Raw genomic sequence first — 25758 nt, 5'->3', positions numbered from 1 at the left:
CTGATATTAGTCTGTTTCCTGTGCTGATCCTGTGCTTGTGACCCTGACATTAGTCTGTTTCCTGGGCTGATCCTGTGCTTGTGTCCCTGACATTAGCCTGTTTCCTGTGCTGATCCTCTGCTTGTGCCTCTGACATTAGTCTGTTTTCTGTGCTGATCCTCTGCTTGTGCCTCTGACATTAGCCTGTTTCCTGTGCTGATCCTGTGCTTGTGTCCCTGACATTAGCCTGTTTCCTGTGCTGATCCTGTCCTTGTGTCTCTGACATTAGTCTGTGTCCTGTGCTGATCCTGTGCTTGTGACCCTGACATTAGCCTGTTTCCTGTACTGATCCTGTGCTTGTGTCTCTGACATTAGTCTGTTTCCTGTGATGATCCTGTGCTTGTGTCCCTGACATTAGCCTGTTTCCTGTGCTGATCCTGTGCTTGTGTCTCTGACATTAGTCTGTTTCCTGTGCTGATCCTGAGCTTGCGACCCTGACACTAGCCTATTTCCTGTGCTGATCCTGTGCCTGTGTCCCTGATATTAGCCTGTTTCCTGTGCTGATCCTGTGTTTGTGTCCCTGACATTAGCCTGTTTCCAGTGCTGATCCTCTGCTTGTGCCTCTGACATTAGTCTGTTTCCTGTGCTGATCCTGTGCTTGTGACCCTGACATTAGCCTGTTTCCTGCGCTGATCCTGTGCCTGTGTCCCTGACATTAGCCTGTTTCCTGTGCTGATCCTGTGCTTGTGCCCCTGACATTAGTCTGTTTCCTGTGCTGATCCTGTGCTTGTGACCCTGACATTAGCCTGTTTCCTGTGCTGATCCTGTGATTGTGTCCCTGACATTAGCCTGTTTCCTGTGCTGATCCTGTGCTTGTGCCCCTGACATTAGTCTGTTTCCTGTGCTGATCCTGTGCTTGTGACCCTGACATTATCCTGTTTCCTGTGCTGTTTCTCTGCTTGTGACCCTGACATTAGCCCGTTTCCTGTGCTGATCCTGTGCTTGTGTCCCTGACATTAGCCCGTTTCCTGTGCTGATCCTGTGCTTGTGACCCTGACATTAGCCTGTTTCCTGTGCTGATTCTGTGCTTGTTTCCCTGACATTATCCTGTTTCCTGTGCTGATCAACTGCTTGTGACACTGACATTAGCCTGTTTCCTGTGCTGATCCTGTGCTTGTGACCCTGACATTAGTCTGTTTCCTGTGCAGATCCTGTGCTTGTGACCCTGACATTAGCCTGTTTCCTGTGCTGATTCTGTGCTTGTGTCCCTGACATTAGTCTGTTTCCTGTGCTGATCCTGTGCTTGTGACCCTGACATTAGTCTGTTTCCTGCGCTGATCCTGTGCTTGTGTCCCTGACATTAGCCTGTTTCCTGTGCTGATCCTGTGCTTGTGTCCCTGACATTAGCCTGTTTCCTCTGCTGATCCTGTGCTTGTTTCCCTGACATTAGCCTGTTTCCTGTGCTGATCCTGTGCTTGTGGCACTGACATTAGCCTGTTTCCTGTGCTGATCCTGTGCTTGTGACACTGACATTAGCCTGTTTCCTGTGCTGATCCTGTGCTTGTGACCCTGACATTAGCCTGTTTCCTGTGCTGATCCTGTGCTTGTCACCCTGACATTAGCCTGTTTCCTGTGCTGATCCTGTGCTTGTGTATCTGACATTAGTCTGTTTCCTGTGCTGATCCTGTGCTTGTAACCATGACATTAGCCTGTTTCCTGTGCTGATCCTGTGCTTGTGCCCCTGACATTAGCCTATTTCCTGTGCTGATCCTGTGCTTGTGACCCTGACATTAGCCTGTTTCCTGTGCTGATCCTGTGCTTGTGTCCCTGACATTAGCATGTTTCCTGTGCTGATCCTGTGCTTGTGACCCTGACATTAGTCTGTTTCCTGTGCTGATCCTGTGCTTGTGACCCTGACATTAGCCTGTTTCCTGTGCTGATCCTGTGCTTGTGTCTCTGACATTAGATTGTTTCCTGTGCTGATCCTGTGCTTGTGTCTCTGACATTAGATTGTTTCCTGTGCTGATCCTGTGCTTGTGTCTCTGACATTAGTCTGTTTCCTGTGCTGATCCTGTGCTTGTGTCCCTGACATTAGCCCGTTTCCTGTGCTGATCCTGTGCTTGTGACCCTGACATTAGCCTGTTTCCTGTGCTGATTCTGTGCTTGTTTCCCTGACATTATCCTGTTTCCTGTGCTGATCCTGTGCTTGTGACACTGACATTAGCCTGTTTCCTGTGCTGATCCTGTGCTTGTGCCCCTGACATTAGTCTGTTTCCTGTGCTGATCCTGTGCTTGTGCCCCTGACATTAGTCTGTTTCCTGTGCTGATCCTGTGCTTGTGACCCTGACATTAGCCTGTTTCCTGTGCTGATTCTGTGCTTGTGTCTCTGACATTAGCCTGTTTCCTGTGCTGATCCTGTGCTTGTGCCCCTGACATTAGCCTGTTTCCTGTGCTGATCCTGTGCTTGTGTCTCTGACATTAGTCTGTTTCCTGTGCTTATCCTCTGCTTGTGACCCTGACATTAGATTGTTTCCTGTGCTGATCCTGTGCTTGTGTCCCTGACATTAGCCTGTTTCCTGTGCTGATCCTGTGCTTGTGTCCCTGACATTAGAGTGTTTCCTGTGCTGATCCTGTGCTTGTGACCCTGACATTAGATTGTTTCCTGTACTGATCCTGTGCTTGTGTCTCTGACATTAGCCTGTTTCCTGTGCTGATTCTGTGCTTGTGTCTCTGATATTAGCCTGTTTCCTGTGCTGATCCTGTGTTTGTGTCCCTGACATTAGCCTGTTTCCAGTGCTGATCCTCTGCTTGTGCCTCTGACATTAGTCTGTTTCCTGTGCTGATCCTGTGCTTGTGACCCTGACATTAGCCTGTTTCCTGTGCTGATCCTGTGCCTGTGTCCCTGACATTAGCCTGTTTCCTGTGCTGATCCTGTGCTTGTGCCCCTGACATTAGTCTGTTTCCTGTGCTGATCCTGTGCTTGTGACCCTGACATTAGCCTGTTTCCTGTGCTGATCCTGTGATTGTGTCCCTGACATTAGCCTGTTTCCTGTGCTGATCCTGTGCTTGTGCCCCTGACATTAGTCTGTTTCCTGTGCTGATCCTGTGCTTGTGACCCTGACATTATCCTGTTTCCTGTGCTGTTTCTCTGCTTGTGACCCTGACATTAGCCCGTTTCCTGTGCTGATCCTGTGCTTGTGTCCCTGACATTAGCCCATTTCCTGTGCTGATCCTGTGCTTGTGACCCTGACATTAGCCTGTTTCCTGTGCTGATTCTGTGCTTGTTTCCCTGACATTATCCTGTTTCCTGTGCTGATCCTCTGCTTGTGACACTGACATTAGCCTGTTTCCTGTGCTGATCCTGTGCTTGTGACCCTGACATTAGTCTCTTTCCTGTGCAGATCCTGTGCTTGTGACCCTGACATTAGCCTGTTTCCTGTGCTGATTCTGTGCTTGTGTCCCTGACATTAGTCTGTTTCCTGTGCTGATCCTGTGCTTGTGACCCTGACATTAGTCTGTTTCCTGCGCTGATCCTGTGCTTGTGTCCCTGACATTAGCCTGTTTCCTGTGCTGATCCTGTGCTTGTGTCCCTGACATTAGCCTGTTTCCTCTGCTGATCCTGTGCTTGTTTCCCTGACATTATCCTGTTTCCTGTGCTGATCCTGTGCTTGTGGCACTGACATTAGCCTGTTTCCTGTGCTGATCCTGTGCTTGTGACACTGACATTAGCCTGTTTCCTGTGCTGATCCTGTGCTTGTGACCCTGACATTAGCCTGTTTCCTGTGCTGATCCTGTGCTTGTCACCCTGACATTAGCCTGTTTCCTGTGCTGATCCTGTGCTTGTGTATCTGACATTAGTCTGTTTCCTGTGCTGATCCTGTGCTTGTAACCATGACATTAGCCTGTTTCCTGTGCTGATCCTGTGCTTGTGCCCCTGACATTAGCCTATTTCCTGTGCTGATCCTGTGCTTGTGACCCTGACATTAGTCTGTTTCCTGCGCTGATCCTGTGCTTGTGTCCCTGACATTAGCCTGTTTCCTGTGCTGATCCTGTGCTTGTGTCCCTGACATTAGCCTGTTTCCTCTGCTGATCCTGTGCTTGTTTCCCTGACATTATCCTGTTTCCTGTGCTGATCCTGTGCTTGTGGCACTGACATTAGCCTGTTTCCTGTGCTGATCCTGTGCTTGTGACACTGACATTAGCCTGTTTCCTGTGCTGATCCTGTGCTTGTGACCCTGACATTAGCCTGTTTCCTGTGCTGATCCTGTGCTTGTCACCCTGACATTAGCCTGTTTCCTGTGCTGATCCTGTGCTTGTGTATCTGACATTAGTCTGTTTCCTGTGCTGATCCTGTGCTTGTAACCATGACATTAGCCTGTTTCCTGTGCTGATCCTGTGCTTGTGCCCCTGACATTAGCCTATTTCCTGTGCTGATTCTGTGCTTGTGACCCTGACATTAGCCTGTTTCCTGTGCTGATCCTGTGCTTGTGTCCCTGACATTAGCATATTTCCTGTGCTGATCCTGTGCTTGTGACCCTGACATTAGTCTGTTTCCTGTGCTGATCCTGTGCTTGTGACCCTGACATTAGCCTGTTTCCTGTGCTGATCCTGTGCTTGTGTCTCTGACATTAGATTGTTTCCTGTGCTGATCCTGTGCTTGTGTCTCTGACATTAGATTGTTTCCTGTGCTGATCCTGTGCTTGTGTCTCTGACATTAGTCTGTTTCCTGTGCTGATCCTGTGCTTGTGTCCCTGACATTAGCCCGTTTCCTGTGCTGATCCTGTGCTTGTGACCCTGACATTAGCCTGTTTCCTGTGCTGATTCTGTGCTTGTTTCCCTGACATTATCCTGTTTCCTGTGCTGATCCTGTGCTTGTGACACTGACATTAGCCTGTTTCCTGTGCTGATCCTGTGCTTGTGCCCCTGACATTAGTCTGTTTCCTGTGCTGATCCTGTGCTTGTGCCCCTGACATTAGTCTGTTTCCTGTGCTGATCCTGTGCTTGTGACCCTGACATTAGCCTGTTTCCTGTGCTGATTCTGTGCTTGTGTCTCTGACATTAGCCTGTTTCCTGTGCTGATCCTGTGCTTGTGCCCCTGACATTAGCCTGTTTCCTGTGCTGATCCTGTGCTTGTGTCTCTGACATTAGTCTGTTTCCTGTGCTTATCCTCTGCTTGTGACCCTGACATTAGATTGTTTCCTGTGCTGATCCTGTGCTTGTGTCCCTGACATTAGCCTGTTTCCTGTGCTGATCCTGTGCTTGTGTCCCTGACATTAGAGTGTTTCCTGTGCTGATCCTGTGCTTGTGACCCTGACATTAGATTGTTTCCTGTACTGATCCTGTGCTTGTGTCTCTGACATTAGCCTGTTTCCTGTGCTGATTCTGTGCTTGTGTCTCTGACATTAGCCTGTTTCCTGTGCTGATCCTGTGCTTGTGCCCCTGACATTAGCCTGTTTCCTGTGCTGATCCTGTGCTTGTGTCTCTGACATTAGTCTGTTTCCTCTACTTATCCTCTGCTTGTGACCCTGACATTAGATTGTTTCCTGTGCTGATCCTGTGCTTGTGTCCCTGACATTAGCCTGTTTCCTGTGCTGATCCTGTGCTTGTGTCCCTGACATTAGAGTGTTTCCTGTGCTGATCCTGTGCTTGTGACACTGACATTAGATTGTTTCCTGTACTGATCCTGTGCTTGTGGCAGATCTTATACAAAAAATTCATTGGTCTGTTTATTTGTTTGTCCAGTTATGTATTCGGACACACCTGCACTGATTGGGATGACATCAATGTAAGTTGGTCCAGTTGGACCCTTTCCAGGCTTTAGGGAGGTTCGGGTCCCAGTCAGACCTCATGTTGGTTTATGTTGGTTCGAACTTTGACCCAGGGAGCCTGTTCTGAGCCTCTCACTTGATAGATTTGGACAAAACTTCACAGAGGGGTAACATATGGTCCCAGAAGACATACTAGGGGGGTTTAGGTCCCGTCAGACCTCCCGTTGGTGTACGCTGGGCAGAACTTTGACCCGGGGAGCCAGTTCGGGCCTTCCATTGGAAGGATTTAGATGATAATTTCACAGAGGGGTGGCAGTTGGTCTGAGATGCCTAATGGAGTGGCAAATAAACAAACAGACTAATGAATTTTATATATAAGATGTGTGTATGTAAGTATCTGTAGAACTGACGTTGCTTTATATATATATTTAGTATGGATTCTGGTTTACTGTGTGTGAATTTACAGCAGTGTCCTTTCCTATATTTCTGTATTTGTATAGTTTCATATAATACATATGATTGATTGACATGTTCTGATTAGACCTTGGCCCACAGCCAAAACTTTGGGCTCTCTACGGCCCTGATTGTACATCTCTCATGTAATGACCAATCACCAGCGACACAACCATCTTTCTCTTTGCAGCTGACACAATACGTAAAGCGTATATGGTTTAGGACAACATCCGGAGACAAAATCTATTTTGATGAGAAAGGGGACTCTCCTGCTCGCTTAGATTTCCTAAACTGGGTGATATCTCCTAATGGAACAGTGAAGGAAACCCGGGTTGGACAATATAACTTACAGCGATTACTTCTAAATAAAAGTGTTATTATATGGGGAACACGTAACAATGTGGTGAGTGAGTCTAAGTAACTTCCCAGGGTGCCAGATTCATGCTTTATATGAACAATTTATTTTACTTCTATAGTTATTTATTTACTACATTCCTTTTTAGTTTTTTGTACTATTGTTATTAATTACTATATAGGGAGATAGGAGAAACAATACATAGAACAATTACATTGTCACAGAGTTTTAATAAAGGGATGTAGCTATAATTGCAATGTCTGTACGGTCCAGCATCAGAGGGTTTGGATTAGGCTATGGAAGGGAAGGTTAGGGTTAGGCACTAGGGGAGGGTTAGAGTTAGGCTATGGAAGGGAAGGTTAGGGTTAGGCACTGGGGGAGGGTTAGAGTTAGGCTATGGAAGGGAAGGTTAGGGTTAGGCACTGGGGGAGGGTTAGAGTTAGGCTATGGAAGGGAAGGTTAGGGTTAGGCACTGGGGGAGGGTTAGAGTTAGGCTATGGAAGGGAAGATTAGGGTTAGGCACTGGGGGAGGGTTAGAGTTAGGCTATGGGAGGGAAGGTTAGAGTTAGGCACTAGGGGGAGGGTTAGAGTTAGGCTATGGGAGGGAAGGTTAGGGTTAGGCACTAGGTGGGGTAGTTAGGCTATTGTAGGGGAGGGTTAGGCACTAGGGGGAGGATTAGTGTTAGACTATGGGAGGTAATATTAGGTTAGGCACTAGGGGGAGGGTTAGGGTTAGTCTATGGGAGGAGAGGGTCAGGGTTAGGCTATGGGAGGGGAGGTTAAGGTAAGGCACTAAGGGGAGGTTAGGGTTAGGCACTAGGGGGAGGTTAGGGTTAGGCTATCGGACTGAATGGTTAGGGTTAGGCACTAAGGGGAGAGTTAGCTATTACATTTTAGGGTTAGGCTATGGGAGGGAAGGGTTAGGGTTAGGCACTAAGGGGTGGGTTACGGTTAGGCTTTGGGAGGGATAGGGTTAGGCACTAGAGGAGGGTTAGTGTTAGTCTATGGAATGGTTAGGGTTAGACACTAGGGGGAGGGTTAGGGTTAGGCTATCGGAGGGAAGGGTTAGGGTTAGGCACTAAGGGGTGGGTTACGGTTAGGCTTTGGGAGGGATAGGGTTAAGCACTAGAGGAGGGTTAGTGTTAGGCTATGGAATGGTTAGGGTTAGACACTAGGGGGAGGGATAGGGTTAGGCACTATGGGGGAGGGTTAGTGTTAAGGTGCTTATCCACTTACCGATATAAATGGGCGATTGAACAATAACAACATCATAATCATTCAGTCACTCATTAATTGTGCATAAATTGTGCAGTATAATGTTGGAAACGACCAGTGATGTGCGCTTCCGTTGGTCATTTCCAACATCATTCATCGCCAGAACATGCAGGCCAATCTGCCGATAATGACAGATTGGCCATGCTTGGGGATGGGATGCTGCGTGCACTGAACAACATATCGTTCAGTGTAGACACAGCACAGGATGAGGAACGAATGTATGATTACAATGTTGTAATCATACTGTCGTTCCTCTATCGGCAAGTGGATATGCGGCATTAGGCTATGAGAGCGGAGGATTACGGTTAGTCTATGGGAGGGTTAGGGTTAGGCACTAGGAGGAGGGTTAGGCTATTGGATGGGAGGGTTAGGCTTTGGGAGGTTAGGGTTAGGCAGTAGGGGGAGGATTAGGCTATTGGATGGGAGGGTTAGGCTATGGGAGGTAAGGGTTAGGCAGTAGGGGGAGGGTTAGTCTATGGAAGGTTAGGGTTAGGAAGTAGGGGAGGGTTAGGCTATGGGAGGTAAGGGTTAGGGTTAGGCACTAGGGGCAGAGTTAGCTGTTACGGGTTACAGTTAGCCATACCATACTTACCACCGGATCTGCAGGATCCGTCAAAAGTCTTCATGACATCACCACCAGACCCAGAAGACACCATTGGAGCCACCAAAACCGTTGGACCACCGGGGACGTTTTGTGGACATTTTAATCATGTCAACATATCATCAGTGTTGCTGCATGCTGACAATACGACCATGTCTACATGTCAACATCATGAATGTTAACATGATGAATGTCACCAAATTATACCACACTATTTAATAAATCCCATGTTACAGTAAAAATATGTCATAATCCAAAATGTTTACTTCCTAGAGTATTTTAAGGCAAATTAAAACTAGATGAGAGAGTCCAGTTCTCAGAGAAGCGGACCCACCGGATCTTTCAGATCCGAGCCGAGATCCGAGTCTGGCTTGAGTTTTCCTGCCTGACTCTGATCTCAAAATGAGGCAAAACATCATCCTTCCGCTGTCAGATTCCCGCAGGTTTGGGATTCTATAAAGTTCCCGGGGAATGGCGCCATTTTCACTCCGGCTGTGGAGAGTGAACTGAACAGACGTGTTGCTGTCACTGTCTGGGTCAGTGTGTTGTCCAACTTGTCCTGTCGGGGTCTGGGGCTGAAGGCTGCAGTACATAAAGGGGGGATGCAGTGGGTGCTGCAGCTGCTGTGTCACTGTTGTCCTGTCAATCAAGGGGCTGCTGCTGTGTTGTTGTCCTGTCCATCAAGGGGCTAGGGCTGCAGTTCATAAAGGGGTGCTGTTTTGTCCAGGGGGGGGTGCTCTGTCAATCAGGGGTGCTGTTCCCCAGGGTAAAAAGTGTGTGTGTGTGTGTGTGTGTTAGCAACTTAGCTGCGTTATTATTGTTCGGTGACACTGCTGGCCAGACCGCAGTTTATCATCCACGTATTGTGACTCTGCATGTGGTCTGTTTGTAGTCCATAAAAAAGGGGTGCTGTCTGTGTTGTTCATCAAGGGTCTGCTGCCTCATCCAGGGGGGCTCTTCCCCAGGCTAGTTATTTGTGCTGTTATTCTTTTATTATTCATAAAAAATCTTGTGACACTGTAGATCAGGGATGGGGAACCCATTCATATAAGGACCTCGGAATCATTTGGTCTGGCCCTCTGAGCTTTTTCCTGCTATCCTCATCTAGCTAGCAGGGTGCCTAGAATGGCACACTGCAGCCAGAATCTATGCAACAGTGCCACCAGGAGCATCCTTAGAATTCTTCAGATGGTCACACAGCTGCCCTTACAGCACCCCGTAGCATCCTCAGGATATCCTGGGCATTGCTGTAATCACTGGCCATTGTAACCCCACCCCCTTGTGACATCACATGGAGGGCGTGGCCTGCACCAGGCCCACGAACAATGTTATATATATCAAAATGGCCCTCGGTAGAAAAAAGGTTCCCCACCCCTGCTGTAGATCATTGATACCATAGTGTAATATTTAAAATTGGTACAAATTGATGTGTGTGATATACCCCAATTCCTCCATGTTTGTTGATATGGAGAATGATCAGTTGAGAGTATAGCAGAAAACCACATACAAGTGCTGGAGTTGCTGCCAGTGCCAGCAGTCATGACGATACTAGTCCGTCTACATAATCTACTAAAGCCAATGCCCAAGGGAATACAGGGCTTAAGTCAGGGCAACTAAAATCAAAGAACCAATTTTACAGTGGTAAAGAAAAAACCATCAAACGGAAAGTTAGCTGCAGAAAGACATAAAATTGGCAATATGCCTTTCACCACACATAGTGGCAAGGAAAGGCTAAGGCCTTGGTCTTTATTTATGATTGATGGTTCTGCCTCTTATGATGATGTAAGCACAAGTGAACATGCTGACATAGAAATAGAGGATGCTTCTGTGGAAGTGCACCAGGATGAGGAGGATATTTGTGTAGCTGACGCTAATAAGGATGTTGATGATGATGATGCTGTTGTTTGTGTAATTCAGGCACCAGTGGAAGAAACAGTTGTTGCCCATGATAAGGAAAAGTCCTTTGTCATGTCTGGGCATAAGACAAAAAAATCCACTTCTTGTGTGTGCAATAATTTCTACCCAAATAAGGACAATTGTCAAGCCATCTGTACCCTTTGTAAAGCCAGAGTAAGTAGAGGTAGGGACCTTATCCATCTAGGAACCTCCTCCCTGTTACATCATCTGCAGCGCATCCATCAAAAAAGTTTTTGTAAAATTCAGAAACTGGCTAAAAAAGTAACAACAAGTAGTCCAGTGTCAGCTTGCTCCCTTCTCTCTGCTAGATCCAAGCATCTTCCAACTTCACCGCCAACACCTTCATCAGCAATATCCTCAATCATGAAGTGATTGGTTTGTTTTGGCCCCCAGAAGACAAGCTACCAATGGGCAGCTGACATTGCTAACAATGATCTCTATGTGCATGCACAAACTGGCTTTACACAGGAAAGATGTTGTCAACATCATCATTTGATTCCTCACCCTCATCAGTGTCTACATCATCTTACTTCACACAATATTAATTCGTACCTGGTGGAATCCACCATTACAGGTGCCTCTGTAATTTCTGGTGGTAAAGGTTTTCCTCATGGAATTTGTAGGTATATTTTAATGAACATCATCTTTTCTACATTTTGAGGAAGTAGCATCATACAGTATGCTGATCGCTGACAAAGTTCACGGCTGTGCTGAAAACTCTTTCGGAGTACACACTGGAGAGTGGGCAGCTCAAGTAAAGCAAAGCCAGTTTGTGCAAGGGCCTCCAAATTGCCTTTTTTTCCTGCTAGTAGTCAAACGGACTGCTTGACATGTCTATTTGGATGCTATCATTAAAATAGTCCTCAACCATTCTTTGAATGGTGGCCATAACTGAAGGAGTAGCCATCGCTGCATCACATGCCACTTGAGCTGAAAATTTGATTACTAACAGGTCTTTGCATCTCTTCAGGTCTGTGTCCATTGGGAAGAAAGACACAACATATGACTTAAACCTAGGATCGAGCACAGTCGCCAAAACATATTGATCCGATTAGAAGGTCCTGACAACCCTTAGTTCCTGGTGAAGTGAATAAAGGACTTGATCTACAAGTGCAACTTACTTTGCAGAACAACTTCATTTCAGCTCCTCCTTCAGTTTCTCAAGTTGCTTTTTCAACAGTCTAATTAGGTGAATTACCTGACTCAAGCTGGCAGTATCTGAACTCACTTCACAGGTGACTACATCGAAGGGTTTCAGGCTTCCAGCACTTTGCACAACATGGAAAGTAGTTTCCACTAAGCTGAGTAAGGTGCATTCCCCCTCCTCTTCCTATGTCATAGTTTGCTGTGTAGCTTTAGATGGCTTTTTATTGTTCCTCCCTCCACTGAAGTATATAAAGGGTGGAGTTCCACCTTATAACTACCTCTTGCTTCAGCTGGTAGCAGGTTCAACACTTCTTGTAGGTGCTGCAATCTTCTACAGGCGCCTGCTGAATGGTGAAAATGTCCAGAAATTTTTCAGGTCACAGAGAGCAACTCCTGCACAGCCCTGTCATTTTTCCCCAGGGGAATCTTGTGACTGAAGATGGGTGAGGGAGTGAGGAAATAGCAAACACTGAGCTGTATCAGAGGTGCTGGACCAGACAGCCTGATGCCAGCTCAATGCAGATATTCAACAATTACTGTCAATTATTCATTTAAATGTACATTTCATTTTCATCTGGTTGCACCCCCACCTGTGTGACGATGACGAAAATGGGGAAATTAGTAATATACAGATTTTTTAAATAAAAATAAATAAATAGTGTAATGTTTCTTTATTGGCCAATGATATAATATTTTCTAGAGTCCTCGCTCCGTGTGCTCTGAGGACTGTATTCCGGGATACAGAAAAGCTGCTACTGAAGGAAAGTCTATCTGCTGCTTTGGATGTGTCTCCTGCTCAGATGGGGAAATCACTAACACTACTGGTGAGTCCTGATTTATTCCCTATAGTATTGTATAAAGGACACAAAGCAAAAATATTGCCGTCATTCTCATATACAGAAAGAGGGAGAGAAATCTGGCGCGTTAAACAGCCCTTCTAGTCGCGCCTAGTCCCAATGCGAGTTTACTCACGCTGAGCGTCAAGCAGATTTTGCTGAATAAAATGATGTGCATGTCCTGTGTGCCAATGCCGCTGTATCTGTGTTTTAAATACTAAATTACAGTGTCAGCAGCTGTTTTCCACACAGCGGTCAGTTGAGAGGATGCTACAGACTCGGTGGCACACAGAACACACACGTGCCGCGTATCATCTTAATCAGCAAAGTCTATTTGTGCATCTTAATCTCACCACATTGTGAATACGATGCAGTTGCAGTGAAACAGACACCCGGTGCTGGCCGAGTTGCACTGGAGCTGGTGGCTCTCATGTGCCGCATGTAACAAGACTCATAACGCGCGTTACATAGACGAAGAAGGAGGAGACACGTCAGTGCCCTGTGTTACGCTTCCAATGCTTTGTTCTTTCAAAATTTTTGGTCCGTTTTTTTCTTCTTTCTTTTATTTTTCTTTTCCATATTTTCTTTTCTTTTTTAGAAGTTGGGTATAAGGAGTTTTGTGATAGAAAAAGTTATTTATTATGTTTAAATTCTCAAAATAGGTTTCAAGTGGGGATAGTAGATATTATATTTTAGTGTTATGCTATTTGTGAAATAAATTGATTTAAGGTATTTTAAAAAAATGTAAACATAATATATGACTATATAAATTTTTTCTTTCTGTATTTTCCTACTTTTCTGTTTGTGTAACTTATTGACTATTGAAAATGCAATCAATATGTTTAAAAAAGAGATAAAAAAAAAAATATATATATATATATATATATGTGTGTGTAAAAACATAATATAAACATTGCATCTGAAGCTCATAACTCAGACAGAGTCCAGTGCACAGCCCAGGCCAGAAAGAGTTAAGCATGGGGCACATCCAGTGTCTGTCAGATAGTCTAAACAGTTGCAATCCAGATATCAGGCTAACTTCAGTACAGAGCTGTATGCCAGAAGGGCTAAACAGTTGCAATCCAGATATCAGGCCATGTTTGGTACACTGGTGTAAGCTCCACTGGGGCAGAGGCTGATATGAAATACTAAATAACATTGAAGAAATGATAATTGATAGTTGGTGCAGCCCCTGGCTGTAAAATTGATAATAAATTAATTAAAAAACAATTCATTGGTGCAGCCCCGGGCTGAATAATTAATAATTTAATTAAAAAAGTAAAAAAAACAATTCATTGGGTGCAGCCCCTGGCTGAATAATTAATAAAAAGAAATACATTGGTGCAGCCCCTGGCTGTAAAATTGATAATAAATTAATTAAAAACAAATCATTGGTTCCTAAACCAACCATAACATTAATTTAAAATTTCAGGGAGCAATGCCCCAACCAGCACATAATGGAAAGGAAAAAAGTGCAAGATGGAATAGTCCTTGGGCCCTCCCACCCACCCTTATGTTGTATACGAAACAGAACATTCACAGTTTAACAAACCAATCATTTCAGCGACAAGGACTGCCAATTGTGGCTGAAATTATTGGTTTCTTTGGACCCCCATAAAACAAGCTGCCAATGTGCATTGGACATGGAAATGAAAATGATCCCATACACAAACTGGCTTTACATTACAAGTTGTCGTCGTCCTCATCCTCGTCATCCCCATCAGTGTGTACATCCTCTTCTTCACACAATATTAATTCTTCCCTGCTGGAATCCACCATAGGCACCTCTGTAATTTTTTGATGTAATTGTTGGTAGAGGTCTTCCTCATGTCTATTAAGATGTTATCTCTGAAATAGTCCTCCACCATTCTGTGAATGGAGACCGTATCACACATAGTCATGGTAGAAGATATGTCACTAGTAGGCAATTCTCTCAGGCCCGACCAGATGTCATTTTTGGTGAATGATCTGCATGACAGGCAGGCATTCTGTAAGGAAAATTTAGTTTTTTCCTGGCAGCTGCAGAAACTGAAGGAGGAGATGATGGCATTTCACGTGCGGCTGCAGCTGACAATTTTTTTACCAACAGCTCTTTGCATAGTTTTAGATTTTGGTCTGTTGGAAAAAAACTCACAAGGTAGGACTTAAACCTAGGATCCAGAATGTTCGCCAAAATATAATTTTCAAATTTCATTAGATTGACGACTCTTGGATCCTGGTGAAGTGAATCAAGGGCTTGATCCACCAGTCCGACATACCTTGCGCATTCGCTCCGTTTCAGTTCCTCCTTCAGTTTCTACAGCTGTTTTTGCAAAAGTCTGATGAGGGGAATGACCTGACTCAAGCTGGCAGTGTCTGAACTAACTTCATGTGTGGCAAGTTCAAAGGGTTTGAGAACCTTGCACAATATGGAAATTATTCTCCACTGCACTTAAGTAAGGTGCATTCCCCCTCCACGGCCTATGTCATAGGCCGTTGCATAGCCCTGGATGGCCTTTTGGTGTTCCTCCATCCGCTGAAGCGTATAGATGGTAGAATTCCACCGAGTTACTACCTCTTGCTTCAGCTGATGGTAGGGCAAATTTAACAGTACCTGTTGGTCATGCAAACTTCAAAAAGCAATTGCCGAATGTCTAAAATGTTCGGATATTTTTCTGGCCACCGAGAGCATCTCCTTCATGCCCCTGTCCTTTTTTAAAAAATTTTGCACCACCAAATTAATTGTGTGAGCAAAACATGGGACGTGTTGGAATTCGCCCACATGTAATGCTCTCACAGTATTGGTGGCATTGTCCGAAATCACAAATCCAGTGGAGAGTCCAAGTGGGGTAAGCCATTTAGCAATGATTTCCCTGAGTTTTTCTAAGAGGTTCTTAGCGGTTTGCCTCTTAGTGAAACCAGTTAGATAAAGAGTAGCCAGCCTCTGTATCAGCTGTCTTTTGGTAGATGTTGCTGCTGCTGCTGCTGTTGTTGGCTGTCACAGTCATGCAATCCTTAGTTTGCCCTGTCCCACTTGTCCACATATCAGTGGTCAAGTGGATAGGGGGTACAACAGCATTTCTGAGAACATTCATAAGGTTTTTTTTAATGTCCTTGTACAGACTTGGAATTTCTGTTCTAGCGAAGTGGAATCTAGAAAGGATCTGGTAGCGAGGACACAGGACCTTAACTGTTGAAAACCCACTGCAGTAATCGCAGATACTGGACGCACATCTAATACCAGCATAGCTGTTATGGCGTCAGTAATCTGCTGTGCAACTGGGTGATTGCTGTAATACTTGTTTGCCCTTGCAAACTATTGTTTGACAGTTAATTGTTTTTTGGAGGATACACTACAAGTAGTCTTCCTCCTGGTCCCCTTCGGGGATGAAGATCCACTCACAGCAACAGCAGCAGCAACCGGCATAGTCATCAAGATCCTTCTGAGGAATCACAGATAGGAGAGGAGTAAATCATGCTTCGAATAACAACATTGGATGCAGCAGGACTACTCCCGATAACAAATGAGAATGTTGATGATGCAGGTGTTAGTGGTGGAGATCGAAGGCGCTTGGATCCAACAGAGAGGCAGCAGGTTGGTGACACTGGACTTGTTACGTTTTGAGTTTTGGAACTTGGCGACATACACTTTGATATTTGATGAATGCGCTCCAAGTGACGTAACAAGGAGGAGGTTCTTAGGTGGTTTTGCTTGGCAATGGTTACATATGGCCTGACAACTGTTGTCCGGATTGGGGTGGAAATAATTCCACGTGTGAGAAGTGGATTTTTTTGTCTTTTGTCCCGGCATGACAACAATGGGCTTTGGCTTTTTCAATCCATGGGCAACAGCTGTTGCCTTACTTACACAAAGGACATCCTCGGCATCAACATCCTCATCACCAACATCTTCACCATCAACATCCTCATCATCCTTAGCGCCTTCAACTACCATAATATTCTCCTCCTCCGTGTGCAATTCCACAGAAGCATCCTCACTGACTACGTCTGCAAGATGTTGACTTCCCTTCCCCACATTTACAGAGGGCACACAAATATTGGAACTCGGAGGATCCTCCAGTACACTGATATTTAGGTTGGGCTCACACATGGCAACCGTGGACACACTTGAACTCTCCTCTGGGATTTGTGATATCAATTTCTCAGGGCACACAGTTGCTTTTTTCGGAGCTGTCTTACTCTTCTTAACAACTTTCAATTTTTTAATGGTACCAACACAACTACTACTACAAGCAGAAGGGCTATCAGAACCAGCAGTCAACATAAATAAAGGCCAAGGCCTTATCCTTTCCTTGCCACTTCGTTTAGTGAATGGCATATTGCCAATTTTTTGTTATCTAAAGGCAACTTGCCTTTCAATTTTTTTTTCTTTACTACAGTAAAAGCAGCTTTACCATATCCATGGCGTGACTTAAGCCCTGGGCCTTCATAGAGGACAAGGAAGTTGACGGCCTTGCATTATCATGATGACTGCTGGCGGCATGTGACAGCCCTCCATATTTTCTGCGGTCTTGAAGCAGTATCACAAGCACCAATAGTGTAGCCAAGGTGTGGTTACAAAATTCACACACGTGCAGTTGTGCGCACACAGAAAAATATTAGACAAAAAAAGAGACTATTTGATTTTTTTTGGGGGGGGGGGCCAGACCTTGGGCCCAGAGCCCAGATTGATGACGAGACTGGAGTCGGGCAGCACTAGGCTGCAACTAGCGTTGCTGGCTGTATCTTGTTTTTGTGCGGCTAAGCCTAACACGCACACACACATACACACACAGAAAAAATTACACAAAAAAATACACTATTTGTTTTATTTGTTTTTTGCGTCCAGAACTTGGGCCCAGAGCACAGATTGATGATGACTGGAGTCGGGCAGCACTAGGTTGCGTTGCTGTATCTTGTGCGGCTAAGCGTAACATGCAAATACAGAGAAAAATATTAGATGAAAAAATACACTATTTGTTTTATTTTTTTTCCGCATCCAGAACTTTGGCCCAGAGCACAGATTGATGATGACTGGAGTCGGGCAGCACTAGGTTGCGTTGCTGTATCTTGTGCGGTTAAGCCTAACACGCACACACAGAAAAAAAAAATATATATATTATTATTTTTTGGGGGGGTCCAGAACTTGGGCCCAGATGGACGCAGCAGACAGCACAGCACCAGCCCAGATGGACACAGCAGACAGCACAGCAGTGACAGCACCAGATGAATCAGCAGTTCCCAGCCCAGGACAAAGCAGACAGCACAGCGACAGCACCAGCACAGCACTAGCACAGCAAAGGTAAGTACATCCCAGCCCTACACTACCCACCCTCCCTGTTCAGTCTCCACAGCCGGAGTGAAGTGGTGGCCGCCATGTGGTCCCTTATATATATGAAGATGAAAGATGAAAGCTCTATGGTTTTGCCTCAGTTTGAGATCCGGGGCCGGCGGGGGAACCAGCACCAGATGAATCAGCAGTGCACCAGCCCAGGACAAAGCAGACAGCACAGCGACAGCAAAGGTAAGTATCTCCCAGCCCTACACTACCAACCTTCCCTGTTCAGTCTCCACAGCCGGAGTGAAATGGCGGCCACCACATGGTCCCTTATATATAAAGATGAAAGCTCTATGGTTTTGCCTCAGTTTGAGATCCGGGGGCCGGTGGACGCACGTTCGGTTCTCGCCCCGCATCTCAAAATTCAGGTGGGTTCGGATCTCTGAGATCCGAACCTGCTCATCTCTAGATAAAAGGATATGTTTGTAGCTTTCTCTCAGGTTTTTGACAGACTGACAATTTTCCCTGGAGCCGTCCAAGGAACCTGTGTAATTTATCAGTGTCCCCATTTTTAGGGATTGTGTAACTGTGTGTGGCCCAGGCGAAATAATCCTGGTCAAACTACACCACACCAGGACAAACAATTGGACAGACAGACAGATACTCTTTCTCAACTATTATATAGATAAAAGGTATAATTTTTCATGTAGCAATGCACTATAACAATTAAAGTGAATTATAATATGTTCCAGTGATATGGAGATGAAAATTGTCAGCAAATGGAAGTACAAATTATCCGGAAATGCTTCTTGCTAACAACTACAGGTGGGGACAGTCACAACCGATTTTCAGTAAATAACCTCTTCAGCAGGAATGCACAGTGATCTGATCACAGACATCCGTGTGTGTGATCTGGGAGTCAGGTTTCATCAAATGTTCTGCAGGAGATGACTGAGGAAGCCAGGGAAGTCCCACAGGGGATGTGTTAGCTGTGTACCCTAACTGAAAGCCCCAGTGTCAATTGCAAACCAATGACGACCCTCACACAAGATACTTTTATCATAATAGAAAAAAATATTTGCCTATTGTTCTGCTTAGCTGCCTATTGTTTTCCAAACCTTCAATATGGCGATTTTGATGGGGAGGTGACAACAATGTATACAATTAACCAGATTAGTTTATAGACTAATATACAGTATATAATGTCTCCTGATGAGCACAGTATATGTGTACCATATTGTTATCAATGGATTGTGTACACAAGGACTATGAGGAAAGTGCAGGTATTTTGAATTTTAATTACATTCTTTTATGTTCTCAGATGCAGAGACGTGTATCATATGTCCAGAGGATGAATGGCCTAATGAGAAGAAAGACAGATGTATAAAGAGGGTGATGCTGTTCCTGTCTATTCAGGAACCACTAGGAGCTGTACTAATTGCTTTTGCTGGAATTTTCTTTGTTGTGACTACTGCGGCACTAGTGATCTTTATAAAACACCTGGACACTCCGATCGTTAAAGCCAATAACACACATCTAAGTTTCATCCTCCTTGTGTCTCTCATGTTTTCTTTCCTCTGCATCCTGTTATTTATTGGAAAACCCACAGCGCTGACCTGTCTACTGAGACAAGTGGTCTTCAGTGTGACTTTCACCCTGGCTGTCTCCTGCACCCTGGCCAAGACCATCATTGTCATAGTTGCCTTCAGATCCTCTAAGCCTGGGGACAAGCTGAAGCATTGGATGGGAGGACCTTTATCTAGACTGATCATCTTTGTCTGTTGTTCGGGACAAGTTGTGATATGTTCTGTTTGGTTGCTTCAATCTCCACCATTCCCAGAGAGAGACACAAGCTCAGAGGTGGGAAAGATGATATTACAGTGTAATGAGGGGTCCATCGCTGCTTTCTATGCTGCCCTTGGATACATGGGCATCTTAGCCGCCTCCAGCTTCACTCTGGCTTTCCTAGTGAGAAAGCTCCCGGACCGCTTTAATGACGCTCATTACATTACGTTTAGCATGTTGATATTCTGTAGTGTATGGGTTACCTTTATTCCTGTATATCTGAGAACCAAAGGAAAGAACACGGTGGCTGTGGAGGTATTTGCTATCTTGGCCTCAAGTGCAGGACTCCTGAGCTGTATATTTATCCCCAAGTGTTTCACAATTATTATAAAACCGGAGCTGAACAGAAGAGGAACACTGAGAGCTAGAAAGTAGCACTGAGTAACAGGCACCCAGCTGAGGTGCTTAGTACTGTATATTGTAATAGCTTGCTGTATTTTGTGCTTTATTTTAAAACTAAATTGTGTGGCACAGTGTAGATTCTAGACTTTCTTACGCACGCACGCACGCACGCACGCACGCACGCAGGCACGCAGGCACGCACCTGCTGCCAAGGAAATGATGGCTTATGTAATTCAGCAATTAATTGCTTTATGATAAAGATTTTACTATTTATTTTGGATTCAGGTCTTAGGGGTATATTTACTAAAATGAGAGTTTTATATAATAAATAAAAACATAATAAATATTTATGTCATAAAATCCAACAAAAATTAAACATAGATATTTAATTATAATTGAGAACTAATTGCAGAGTAAAATATATAAAATACAAAAGTAAAACTGCTTTGATCACAAATAGCTCCCAATATATAAGTGAATATGAAGCTGTATGAAATGAAATTGAAATAAAAGTTTCAGGCCAAATTCTTATCAGAATTGGCTGTATAGTAAGTAACGGAACTTGAAATAATCCAGAATAAAATAAACTGTGATAAGGAGCTGCAGGATCCGGTAGTTTAGGAGGTGCACTTCTCCCCCAATGATGTGTAGGTCCTTCAGTCTGGAGAGTTTACTGGGGTCTGGTGTTTAAAGCTGCACCATAGCTGACTGCCCTTAGATAGAATGGTGAGGTAGCAGGTCACATAAAGCTGTGTGAGTCTACGATAGATTGAAGTATGTGTACTCAGTGCACACTGCTGTAATCCCTCACCGACCTGCAGATCATAGTCAGAACATGTTCCTTTTGCCGATGGATTAATGCAACAGTTGTGATTGGGAATAACTCACCAGGCTCTTGCAAAATTGCGGTTAAAGGCAATGCGTTTTGTTTTGTGTCCCTAAACTATTTCAATAAGTGATCACACTTTATTCCTTTTAGTTTGTTGCTAGTGTTTTAATTAGTCCATTCATTGTAGCTGTTATGAACCATGCAGCCGTACACTCTTGGCAATGTCAAACACTGACACCAGAACCCCGAGACCCTGTGTACGTTTCTGAACCAGGATCTTGTTAACAAGCTAAAAATTGTACCCATTGTATCCCCCAGGTTACAAACACAAAAACCGGCCTTGGGGTTTAACCTGCCTCATTCTTAATTAATCATTCAGCTGTTCGTCTTCATGTAATCTACAGTAATTTGCTAAGCATTTGGCATTTTCATATAGGACATTTTTGCATTAATTTATACAGAGGATAAGTAGAGAAAAGAGAACTGCAAAGGACTGGAGAAAAAAATATATTTTCTGTTTTATTTTTGTCCTATTCTTTTTTATTCAATTTATGATGATTACCTTTCCCATAATAGTCTGATTATCATATCACTTTCATTAAGGGCTAAATTCTTTATGGCCAAAGTTTAACCCTCAGTTTGTGATGATCTCTGTTCTTAGCAAGAATAAAAGTCCTGGCTTTTATACCTCTAATACCTCTTTTCCACCAAAAACCCGGCTAAACTTGTGATGTCATAAAAAGTGGGAGGTGACTGCTCCACAGCCACCAATCAGCTCATTTTAGGCATGACCCAGATTGGATAACCCGGGTTGCGCCATTTATTTTGCACCATTACCCAAGTCCATCCTGGGTCCGACCCTGGTAGTTACCTGGTTTGGATTGCTAGGTCACTTGACCCGGGTTATTTTTCAGGGACCCTTTTACACTGAGCTGTAACCCAGGTAGACCCAGCAATAACCCAGGTTTTTGCTCTGGTGTAAAAGGGGTATTAGATCACCTGCAAAATCCACTACTCTAGAACATGTCCTGGCCGTCAGCCTGAAACATATGTTACTGTACTTGTGTACTTGTTTCCTGCAGATTTCTCATTAACCTGAGCACAAGGTTTATATTCTGTGGATTCCTCAGCAATGCAATTTACTATTCTCACAACAACCTTCTTATGCTGGAAACCTGCTTCTGACTTTCACTGTTCCTGGACGTTCCAAATGTGATATTTATAATAACTTGCTGAATGTACTAAAGCTTTACACATTTTTTTTCTCTGACTTGTTGTTTCTTGCTAACTAAATATTAACACCTGGATCTGATGTAGTAAACGGGGACACTTACATATAAACAGGTAATAATACAGTAAACAAGAGGATTAAAAATTATTTTCTAGTTAAGTTTTGCAAAGAAGACTTAGGGCCTGATTCAGACCTGTTCGCGAGCGCATAGTTCTCACTCGCTTTGGGGCTCACGCACGCGCGTGCGTGAGCCCTAGAGCGAGTGAGGACTTCACTCGCTCCGTGGCTCGCTACAAACAGGGCGGCTGTCGATGTTGATTGACAACTCGCCCCATTTTGTAGGCGGGTCGGGGGGGTGGCTGGCCAAATGGAGGCGTTCCCGAAGGAACGCTTGCCGTTTGGGGGCGGCCCCACTGACATCAGCAATGATCAGAGCAGGGAGCTCCCTGGGGCTTGCGCTTGCTGAGACCCAACCTTAGGGTCTGGTCGTAAGCCACCCCCCCCCTGCCCGCCTCCCAAACAGGGCGAGCTGTCATTCAACATCGACAGCTTGCCCCCTTTGGTGCGAGACCCGTAGCGACAGAGCGCACATCGCTAGCCGGGTCTCGCGCATGTGCACGTCGGAGCCGGCTCCGACGTGCGCCTGCCCAGTGGGTCAACATCGACCCGGTTGCGAGTGCTCAGAGCTTGCGACCGGGTCTGAATGAGACCCAATATCTTTGCTTATAGTCAATCACCAGATGACCAGATTTCCCAGAGGACCAAATGAATTGAATTCCTGATGCCGGGATGTCCAGTGTATCCAGTGCACAACAACAGCTCAGGCTCATGGACTGTATCCAGTGCACAATAACAGCTCAGGCTCATGGACTGTATCCAGTGCACAATAACAGCTCAGGCTCATGCACTGTATCCAGTGCACAATAACAGCTCAGGCTCATGGACTGTATTCAGTGCACAATAACAGCTCAGGCTCATGCACTGTATCCAGTGCACAATAACAGCTCAGGCTCATGGACTGTATCCAGTGCACAATAACAGCTCAGGCTCATGCACTGTATCCAGTGCACAATAACAGGTCAGGCTCATGCGCTGTATCCAGTGCACAATAACAGCTCAGGCTCATGCACTGTATCCAGTGCACAATAACAGCTCAGGCTCATGCACTGTATCCAGTGCACAATAACAGCTCAGGCTCATGCACTGTATCCAGTGCACAATAACAGCTCAGGCTCATGCGCTGTATCCAGTGCACAATAACAGCTCAGGCTCATCGACTATATCCAGTGCACAATAACAGCTCAGGCTCATGCGCTGTATCCGGCTCCGACGTGCGCATGCCAAGTGGGTCAACATTGACCCGGTTGCGAGTGCTCAGCGCTTGCGACCAGGTCTGAATGAGACCCAATATCTTTGCTTATGGTCAATCACCAGATGACCAGATTTCCCAGAGGACCAAATGAATTGAATTCCTGATGCCGCGATGTCCTGCCAACAATTCCCCCTTTGCAAGACCACCAGCCAGCAACCGAGAGAAACAAACCTGATGACTTCTTGTGCCTTGGTGTCTGTGGGATGGGTTTGCACAGTCAGTCAGCAACTCATTGGAAATCTCTGGTCTCCAAGCACTTTAGAAATGGTCCTGACCTAATGCATATTGGTAGGTGATTGCTAGTGCTCCTTTCAACCTGTCATATCATGCTACTAAGTGGTCTGCACATGTATCAATTCCCACTTCATTAATTGACCATTCACTACTGTGCTGCTCCTCCACCCGTATTGCTATATCTGTGTAGTTACCCTGGCTTGCTCCAGACCAGCCATTTCTGTTTGTTCCTCAACACTTCTACTATTTTGTTTATCTAACTTGGCGCTGGGCCTGCTGAAAGAAGTGCGCTATGCAGATGTTTTCACAGTTGAGAGCATGTGTCAAGTTAGATTAACATCCGTCATTCACAGCAACTTTTTATCCGCAGAGTGATTGAAAGGCAGGGACCATTTAGGGGAGGTAACAGGAAGTGGTGACACAAAATGAAGGCGCAACGCAGCCATTTTTATGGTGTGTCACAGCTGTAACTGCAAGAGTACACCCATAAATTATAGCTCCTGCATATCAGTACATGGGGCTATTAGTGTTTATCAAAGTTTCTGTGACCATGGCTAGATACAGTATGTGTATTCATTGTCTGCTGATCCGCTCTGTCAGTCCTTCAATTGGTTGCCGGTTTTCTATTGTATAAAATACTTTTACTTACACATAAAGCTATTGACCAATCCACACCAACATACATCTCTTCACTTATCTGAAAATATCTCCCAACCCGACATATCCGCTCTGCACAAGATCTGCGTCTCTCATCACCACGCATTACTTCTTCCCATTCACGGTTACAGGACTTTTTCTGGGCTGCACACATTCTGTAGAATGCCATCCAATGCACAATAAGATTTTCCTCTAGTCTCTTAACCTTCAAGTGTTCCCTGAAAACTCACCTCTTCAGGCTAGCTTATCAGATTCCAACACTTTCCACATAACCTTGATAGCTTCCATATCTAATTACATCCCCTTTCACAGTCCACACATAACCTCACATATTTTCTCTTTCTTCACTTTGACATCCTCCCAAACCTTGGCCAACATTCCTATGTGACTGGCTCATACAGACCACCAAGAGCCTCTGCAATTTTGCTGGACCAATATGCAATATGTGGCACCTATCCATGCGTATGAATGCCTATTTCCCTATAGATTGTAAGCTTGCGAGCAGGGCCCTCTTACCTTGATGTCTGTCTGTTACTAACCAGTTTTGTTCTATTAATGTTGTTACCAATTGCGCTATATAATAAATTGTTAATAAATAAATAAAATCAGGCTCTCTTTTCTTATTCTACCTTTAGTTGTGTTCCTACTGACTTCTACTTGTCTACAGGATTTAGCTCTTCCCCTGACTTCTCTTCTGTTTTTTTTCCAACTGACTGAATGTTACTCATGTACTGAATTTGGCACTACTGTATTCCTGACTACACCTTTGGCTGTGTCCCTCCTGACTGTTACTTGAGTACAAATTTGACACTATTCCAGACTTCACAGGTTGTGTTTCTCCTGATTGAGACTTTTTCCTGACTAGAACTATGGTTATATATTCATTGAATTGCAGATCCCGGAATGTTATTGGCCAATACCGGAAACTGGAAGCAATAAGGAATTAAGGTTTTTAGACCCCCACAAAATAGGACCACACATCGCCTTGACAAAGATTCTTATATTGAGATGTGTTGGAGGGAGATGTGGTGCTCAACTTACTTTAAGAGGACTATCCAGTGCACAATAACACCTCAGGCTCATGGACTGTATCCAGTGCACAATAACAGCTCAGGCTCATGGACTGTATCCAAGCACAATAACAGCTCAGGCTCATGGACTGTATCCAGTGCACAATAACAGCTCAGGCTCATGCACTGTATCCAGTGCACAATAGCAGCTCAGGCTCATGGACTGTATTCAGTGCACAATAACAGCTCAGGCTCATGCACTGTATCCAGTGCACAATAACAGCTCAGGCTCATGGACTGTATCCAGTGCACGATAACAGCTCAGGCTCATGCGCTGTATCCAGTGCACAATAACAGCTGAGGCTCATGCACTGTATCCAGTGCACAATAACAGCTCAGGCTCATGCACTGTATCCAGTGCACAATAACAGCTCAGGCTCATGCACTGTATCCAGTGCACAATAACAGCTCAGGCTCATGCACTGTATCCAGTGCACAATAACAGCTCAGGCTCATGCACTGTATCCAGTGCACAATAACAGCTCAGGCTCATGCGCTGTATCCAGTGCACAATAACAGCTCAGGCTCATCGACTATATCCAGTGCACAATAACAGCTCAGGCTCATGCGCTGTATCCGGCTCCGACGTGC

The 25758-nt window shown here is 44.9% G+C and overlaps 1 protein-coding gene across 1 annotated transcript in view; it reads left to right on the top strand.

The window, feature by feature from the left end:
- LOC148512592 (vomeronasal type-2 receptor 26-like) overlaps positions 1-19807 on the top strand; it is a 61528-nt gene extending 41721 nt beyond the window's left edge. The window contains exons 6-8 of the mRNA XM_088482051.1: positions 6391-6603; positions 12195-12318; positions 18909-19807. Of these exons, the coding sequence (XP_088338177.1) occupies positions 6391-6603; positions 12195-12318; positions 18909-19807 (1236 nt within the window). The remainder of the gene's footprint in view (positions 1-6390; positions 6604-12194; positions 12319-18908) is intronic.
- Positions 19808-25758: the final 5951 nt, after the last annotated feature.

The sequence above is a fragment of the Taudactylus pleione genome, unplaced genomic scaffold (genome assembly GCF_031769625.1).
Source record: "Taudactylus pleione unplaced genomic scaffold, aTauple2 ptg000281l, whole genome shotgun sequence".
NCBI classification, from domain to species: domain Eukaryota; kingdom Metazoa; phylum Chordata; class Amphibia; order Anura; family Myobatrachidae; genus Taudactylus; species Taudactylus pleione.
The sequence above is the reverse complement of the archived record's forward strand: the minus strand, read 5'-3'. Positions and strand labels throughout refer to the sequence as shown.